This window comes from Ovis canadensis, chromosome 14 (assembly GCF_042477335.2).
Source record: "Ovis canadensis isolate MfBH-ARS-UI-01 breed Bighorn chromosome 14, ARS-UI_OviCan_v2, whole genome shotgun sequence".
Lineage (NCBI taxonomy): Eukaryota > Metazoa > Chordata > Mammalia > Artiodactyla > Bovidae > Ovis > Ovis canadensis.
In genome coordinates this window covers 59620538-59628173 of record NC_091258.1, presented here as the reverse complement: position 1 = coordinate 59628173, position 7636 = coordinate 59620538, and the positions used below count along the sequence as shown (strand labels likewise).

Here is a 7636-nt window from a genome sequence, read left to right as displayed (position 1 = left end):
TATGTCTTAGTCTGTTTGGGCTGCTATAACCAAATAACATAGACTGCGTGGCTTAGAAACAACAGAAGCTGGTTTCTCACAGTTCTGGGTGCTGAAAAGTCCAAGATCAAGGTGCTGATAGATTCAGTGTCTAATGAGGATCTACTTCCTGGTTCATCGATAGCCATCTTCTTCCTGTGTCCTCACATCAAAGAGGGGCCAGGGAACTCTGAGGTCTCTCTCTCTTTTTCTTTTTTTTGGCCACATGGCATGTGGGATCTTAGTTCCCTGGCCAGGGATCAAACTCACACCCCCTGCATTGGAAGCATGGTGTCAACCATTGGACCCTAGGGAAGTCCCTCTTTGGGGTCTCTTAGAAGGGCACTAACCCCTTTCATGAGGCCTCCACCCTCATGATCTGATCAGGTCCCAAAGGCGCCACACCTCCTAATACCATCACATTGAGGGTTATGAGTGTTGAGGGGACACAAACCTTCATTCTGTAGCAGGATGTGTGAGGATACTGGATGCTTGAATATTGACAATGTTTGATATGATCCTGGTACATCTTGACAACCCCTTCCACAGATCCCTTTGCCTTGAGCACAGAATATAGAATTGAATCAGCCCATCTTGGGTTGGGTTCCCCCAGACCATCAAAGATTCCAGCACAGATAGTTTTTTGTTTTTAAAACACAGTGTGTATATATATTTATACACCCCATTTTTTATGGGGTATTTTAATTATAATTTGTCTGTGCTGGGTCTTAGTTGCAGCATGAGGGATCTTTAGTTGTGTCATTTGAACTCTTAGTTGTGGCAGGTGGGATCTAGTTCCCTGACCAGGGATCAAACCTGGGCCCCCTGCATTGGGAGAGCGGAGTCTTAGCTACTCGACCACAAGGGAAGTCCCTCAAGCACACGTAGTTTTTTTTTTTTGGGGGGGGGTGATCCTAAGCAAATTGATAGGGGAGTGGGAAGTGAACCAGGGAAGGGAGTCAGTGAGCTGGTTGCTTCTCTGGGCATTGGTGTGCCATCCCCCTAGGGACCTCTGGGGGATTGTGGGACACACAAGAGGTGAAGGACTTGTGGCATATATGTACCAGCTCTCATCTCTCATCGATTCAGGATTAATCCTGGAGATGTTAACTCCCCAGCACTTCCAGCCTCTCCTGTCTGTAAAGACCCTCAGGCAAAGAGGTACAGGTGCTTGCCACAGGCTACTAGAGGGGTAGCCTGCATTCATCCAGGTGCTCTGTTCAAACACTACATGGTGGGCTCCCAGGCTGGCCATCACTAACTGGACTGTGAAAGCCCTCTTCTCTCAGGTCACCAAGCTGAACTGCCAGCTGGGGAGTCCAGTCCCCAGCCTCGGGTGTCTAAGCTTATCCTCTCCCAGAGCTTAAAGTATCAGGACAAGAGGTGGAGCAGAACCAGACTCAAGAACAGAGGCAGGAACCCCATGCTAGTCTCCTGGATGTGCACTTAGGACAGACACTTCCTTGAATTCTCAACCACCCAATGGTGTGTCCCTGCTTAACAGAAATGGGAAACTGAGGCTCTAGAGGGGAAGCCACTAGCCTGAGGCCACACACAGAGCAAGTGAGTGAAACCCAGTCTCCATTGATTTAAGGATAAGACAGTGAACACCCTATGCAGGGGGCCCAGGTTCCACCCCTGGTTAGGGAACTAGATCCCACATGCTGAAACTAAGAGTTCAAATGCCGCAACTAAAAAAATAAAAAGAACCCGCATGATGCAACTAAAGATTCTGCATGCCACAACTAAGACCTAGCGCAGCCAAATAAATATTTATTTATTATTTTTTTTCCAAATAAATATTTAAAGCAAACATAAACAACAGTAATCCTTGAAAAAAATTTGGGAATTAATAACTTATTTTTGTGGGTAACTTAAAAGTTCAGGACTGCAAGCAGAGCTGGATCCAGGGGCTCAGTTCTTTCCTGTTCTGGCTTCAGTCTTATCCAAATGGTGGGGAGTGCCCCTTGAAACCACCAAGCCTACATGCCACCAATTTAGCAGTCAATAGAGAGGTGTGTGTGTGTGCTAAGTCGCTTCAGTCCATGGGATTCTCCAGGCAAGAATACTGGAATGTGTTGCCATCCTGTCCTCCAGGGGATCTTCCCAACCCAGGGATCAAACCCAACTCGCTTATGTCTCCTGCATTGGTAGGCAGGTTCTTTACCAGTAGCACTACCTGGGAAGCCCAATAGGAGAGTTGCACTGAAGTGAAAGTCGCTTAGTTGTGTCTGACTCTTTGTGAACCCATGGACTGTAGCCCACCAGGCTCCTCTGTCCATGGAATTCTCCAGACAAGAATACACTGGAGTGGGTAGCCATTCCCTTCTCCAGGGGATCTTCCTAACCCAGGGATCAAACCAAGGTCTCCTCCTGCATTGCAGGCAGTTTCTTTACCGTCTGAGTCCTGAAGCCAGCTCCTCTGGCTAGTGTCACATGCTTCACTGGGGGCTGCAGTCAGCCTTGCTTGTACTGAAATAGGTAGGGGGGAGTAGTTCGCAAAAAAATAAAAAAATCAGGGAGCTGTTACCAGAAGGGGGAATGGACCCTGGGTGGGGGGCAGGGGGCAGGAAGCAGCAGATCCTCAGAGTAAGTCCACATTCAGGGAGAAGTCTGTGCAAACCTGGGTCTGTTCTCTTTCAACTGCCAGACCAGGTCCTGTCCCCAGCTGAGGAGGAGGCATGGTGTCCCCAGGGTCACCAGCAAATTGGATGGATGGGCAGTCTTGGCAGTATCGTCCCAACCGATTGAGTAATGGAGCAAATCCATGTCATTCATTCATTCATTTACTACTCACTGAGTGTCTGCTATGAACCAGGTCAAAGAGCAGGATTATGACTGTGAACAAGACAGGCTAAAATCCAGGTCCCTGTGGAGCTTACATTCTAGGGAGAGAGAGAGACAGGATCAGTGGGAACTTGCAGGTTTGACCTGTGGCTCCTCGTCCAATATGACGAGTTTCCCAGAATTCCCCAGGGCCCCCTGGACCACCTCATGCACCTAGTCACCCTTTTGGAACAGTAGAGCTTGTGACTCAAGACAAGAACATATTCTAGTGATCTGTCATTCCCGACAGGGTGGAGATCAGAACCTGTGAGGGAGAGCAGATGTTACTATTTTAAAGGTCAGGAATTTAAATTGATTGCTAAATCTGTGAGAAAGTTATGCATGAGAGATCTATCCAAGTCTCAGAAAATACAGGCTTTGCTTTTCTCAAATCTCTTGTAAAAATGTACCGTGTGTGTGAAGTATATGTGGCATCCAAAGACAAATGACCAGTAAGACACTGATATGACCATTGTCTTTTTGGTAACTTTTTGTTTTGTTTCAAATTCCTGAAAAGCTTTAAGACTGGTAACAAGAAACTCTCACATACCCTTTACCCACCTTCATCAATTGTTAACATTTAACCCCATGGGCTTTGCCATTCACACTCTCAGTAATATATCTATGCACATATTTTGGAACCATCTGAGAGTAAGTTGTAGACATGATGCTCTTTACTCCTGAATACTTCAGTGTATAGTTTTTAATGTCATGGACACTGTCTTACACAACTACAGTACAGTTACTGGATTCAGGAAATTTCAACACTCAATTCCATTATTAACCCACAATCTATATTCCAAATTATTCTAACCCCCTAAGTCCTTTATAGCAATTTTCTTAGATCAGGAGATTCCTGACAGGTTGAGAAGCAGTGACCCTGTCCCTTAGAAGAGTGAAAACACAGCAGCAGACACAGATAGGACCAAGGCGGGTGGTTTAACATCAGTACATTCTGAGATAAGGCCTTGAGTGAGGTGGTTTATTTGCAACGTGATCCCAGGAGGCAGGAGTTAGGGAATGAGGAGAGACAGTGAACAGGCCAAAAGCAAAACAGATGCTTATGGTGCGGGAGCCACTGTGAGTAGCTGGGGCTCAGTCCCACCGGACAACAGGCAACTGGGGCACTTATCCAGTGACTGTAGTCCCCCACAGGCTGCAGTTTGCTCCTGAGGGCATTAGCCCACCTCTCATAATTCCTAGAAAGCCCTCAAGCAGAAGAGCAGAGATGCAGGGGCTCGCAGCCGGAAGCTGACAATCTCTTGGGAACCCTCCTCTGCAGCTACAAGTGAACTCAAGTAGACAAGAGGGATATGGGGTTGGGACATCACCCTCTGCTGCCACAGGTATTTAATTCACTGTGTCATAATGACTGCACCATGATATTAAAAGATGCTTGCTCCTTGGAAGAAATGCTATGACCAACCTAGACAGTGTTTTCAAAAGCAGAGACATCATTTTGCCGACAAAGGTCTATATAGTCAAAGCTGTGGTTTTTCCAGTAGTCACGTGAGAGTTTGGACTATAAAAAAGGCTGAGTGCCAAAGAATGGATGTTTTCAAAGTGTGATGTTGGAGAAGACTCTTGAGAGTCTCTTGGACAGCAAGGAGATCAAACCAGTCAATCCTAAAGAAAATCAATCCTGAATATTCACTGGAAGGACAGATGCTAAAGCTCCAATACTTTGGCCACCTGACGCAAAGAGTCGATTCACTGGAAAAGACCCTGATGCTGGGAAAGACTGAAAGGAGGAGGAGAAGGGGAGGACAGATAAGATGGTTGAATGGCATCACCAACACAATGGAGACGAGTTTGAGTAAACTCAGGGAGATGGTAAAGAACTGGGAAGCCTGGTGTGCTGCAGTTCATGGGGTTGCAGAGTCAGCCACAACTTAGCGACTGAACAAAAACATACCATAACAGCTGCATAGTTAGTGTGCCCATTTGGCAGATAAGGATGTTGAGGCACAAGGAGATTAAATCACTTGCCTCTGATCACGTAATCAGTAAGTGTTAGAACTGCAATTCAAACCTAAACATTCCAATTCCGGAGTCCAAGCTCTTAATCACCCGACATTCACCCTGTAACTCCCTTCTGACCAGGACACCCAGCCCCAGTGAGAACTCAATCACTGCCTGCAACCCTGCCAGAAGCTCCCATCCTGGACCTTATTAGGGCTCAAGATCTTGGAGCCAGGAATGAGCAGGAGGAAGAGGAGAGAGATACAAGGGGAAGAGGAGGGAGATGCAGGTGGAGCTCTAATTTGGGCTGGATGGGTAGGACTTAACTCCACTAGCCACTTTCAAGATTTTGGTTTTTACTCTGAAATGCAGCCAGGCCAGGATTAATAGCAACACCCTGGTGGAAGAAACTGAGGTGGACAGATGAACACGGGCATGGAGGCTGAGTACCAAGCAGAGACAAAGCTGAAGTAGAAGCCACTTGCATGAACTGCACAGCCTGTGCTCTGCGGCACTCCAGGCCCCAGCATTTCTCCCCTTCGCCCTCTCCAGGCCTTTACCCACACGGTCCCCCTGCTTAGCTTATCCCTACATTCTGGCAAACACCTCATAATGCTTCAGATTTCAACCTCATTTTATAACTATTTGAGTATCTGCCTCCCCCACTGGGACTGGGGGAGAGACTGTATTTCTCTTCGGTCCGTCCTACCTTTGGAGCTTCCCAGGTGGTGCAGGGGTAAAGAACCTGCCTGCCAATGCGGGAGACCCAAGAGACGTGGTTTCAATCCCTGGGTTGAGAAGATCCCCTGGAGTAGGAAACAGCAACCCATTCCAGTATTCCTGCCTGGAAAAAACTCTATGGACAAAGGAGCCTCACAGGCTACAGTCCATGGGGTTATAATGAGTCAGACCCGACTGAGCAGCAGGCATGCCAGGGCATCCTACCTTTGATCTGAGCTCTGAGTTCCTTTCCTGAGGTCCTCCTCCTCTCAACTGCTTTTAATGGGTGCAAATACAGCTGAGGGCTACAAAACGCAGCACCTCAGGGAATGTCTAGGGCACGTCCCTGTGGGGCATGCGAAGAGCTATGTCTGTGGCCTATGGGTCCACCTCTCCTTTCCCACCCCTAGGCCTTGCTAACAGTTCCAGCTTGTAGCTGAGGCTGGACTCCTTAGCAAGGTTTGAGGGTCCCACTACTACTGCAGGGATTACCAGCCAGGCCTCCTCAGCCCCACCATTCCTCTTCTGCCTCACTACCTTCCATTAAGGGGTCAACAGGGGCTTCCTTGGGGGTCAAACCAGGGTGGCTTCCCTCCATGGATCTGCCCAGGAGAAAGAACTATGCTGCTCCAACCAATCTGCCATTCTAGAGGGTTCCCCACACCCATCCCTTGCCAGAGGGTCACTTCTTGATAACCCTCAAAATCCCCCAAACACATCAAATCTTTACCACCACCAACAGGGGAGTAAGCACACCCCCATTTTATTGCCTTTTTGTCCAACAGTCCTGAGCAGGGAAAGGGGAAGGAATCGGGGTGGAGAGGGGGAGGTTTCACCCTCAGAACCATCATGTAGAGGTCTTAAGGGGGTCTTTAACTGATTAGCGGGGTGAGAAACCCCTTACCCCCTTCCTCACCAATCCCAGTTGGTCTCAGTGGAGTAAAGATTTTTCTGAGGGGGTTTCCAGGCTTCTCACCGTCCATCAGGGCATCGTCCCAAACTCCTCCTCATCTGCTCTTCTCAGAGTTAAATACAGGAGAGAGGAGTCTCTTTGAGGAGCCGCCAGCGGTATTTCTCAGGGTTCTAGACAAGGGCGTGTCAGTCTCTTTCTGTCCAACAGCGGGGCGTCTTGGCTCCCCAGGCCTTAGGGTAAGCAGCTTTTAGTTTGACAGCCCGCACCAAGCCTCATTGGTTAAGTCTGACCCGGTACCATACAGCAAGTAAAGCCGGGCATTTCTCGCCATCGCACCCCACGGCCCAGGAGAGCTCTTCAACTACCTCAATCTGTCGATCTAGTTTCTCAAGACCTCTCACTTTCCATCGGGGGGCTCCCCGGTCCTCCAGTCCCCCTGAGCCATCGGCAGAGCCCTTCAGCCGGTCACCGTCCATCCAGCGGGGTCTTCGGTGTCCTTATGCTGTCTAGCGGTCTCCTCCGGTCGTCACCTTCATTGGACAGGGTCCCTGGGGCCCCCGCGCCGTTGGACTCCTCGGTCGGGTCCTGCGTACGGACGAAGGCACCCATGGCCGTGGCGTGGCCCGAGCGTAGCATCTGGAGCTGGCGCCGACCGCGGCGGTACAGGTACTCAATGCGAAGTACGTCTGAGCGTGGCAGGCAGGCGTGCTGCCGGAATTCAGCCCGCACCCGTGCCTCGGCGCCCGGCTTCCCGCGCCCGGCGCGCAACAGCTCGCGGTACAGGCTCAGAACTTGCCTCTGCAACCGGCTGTGCCGGCTCATGGCAGCAGCTGGGCCGCGGGGCACGGAGCGGCTCACGGGAACAGGCGGCAGAAGCGGTGAAACACCGCCACAGGCACTTCCGCCTCCCGCTCCCAGCTTTGCGGCGCCGTCGCGCCTCATAGGTCGTCGCTGCTGCTACGTCACAATGTTGTGAGTAAGGGGCGGAGCTAATGGTTCACTGGCCCGCCCCACTGGACATCAGTGTCCTTGAGAGGACGGTACTCCTGAGGGCCTGGAGGAGGAGGACGCTAGACGCTGAGACTCTTAGGTTTGGGGTCGGAAGAGACCAGGGGATCCTGACCTGACTCTTGGGTCCTGCGAGTGGAGAGAGCTAGAGGTTAGGGTCCTTGTGTTCCCCAGAGCGCTGGGGGCACG

General features: G+C 50.2%; 1 protein-coding gene across 1 annotated transcript; it reads right to left on the bottom strand.

The window, feature by feature from the left end:
- Positions 1-6251: 6251 nt before the first annotated feature.
- On the bottom strand, positions 6252-7394 carry SDHAF1 (succinate dehydrogenase complex assembly factor 1). Its single transcript, XM_069550675.1, has one exon. It carries the CDS (start codon positions 7379-7381, stop codon positions 6905-6907), a length of 477 nt encoding a protein of 158 aa, XP_069406776.1. The 5' UTR covers positions 7382-7394; the 3' UTR covers positions 6252-6904.
- Between the last annotated feature and the right edge of the window lie 242 nt (positions 7395-7636).

What these genes read in the sequence shown, in the direction of transcription:
- SDHAF1 (XM_069550675.1), bottom strand. Translation starts at nt 7,381, where the DNA reads ATGAGGCGCGACGGCGCCGCAAAGCTGGGAGCGGGAGGCGGAAGTGCC.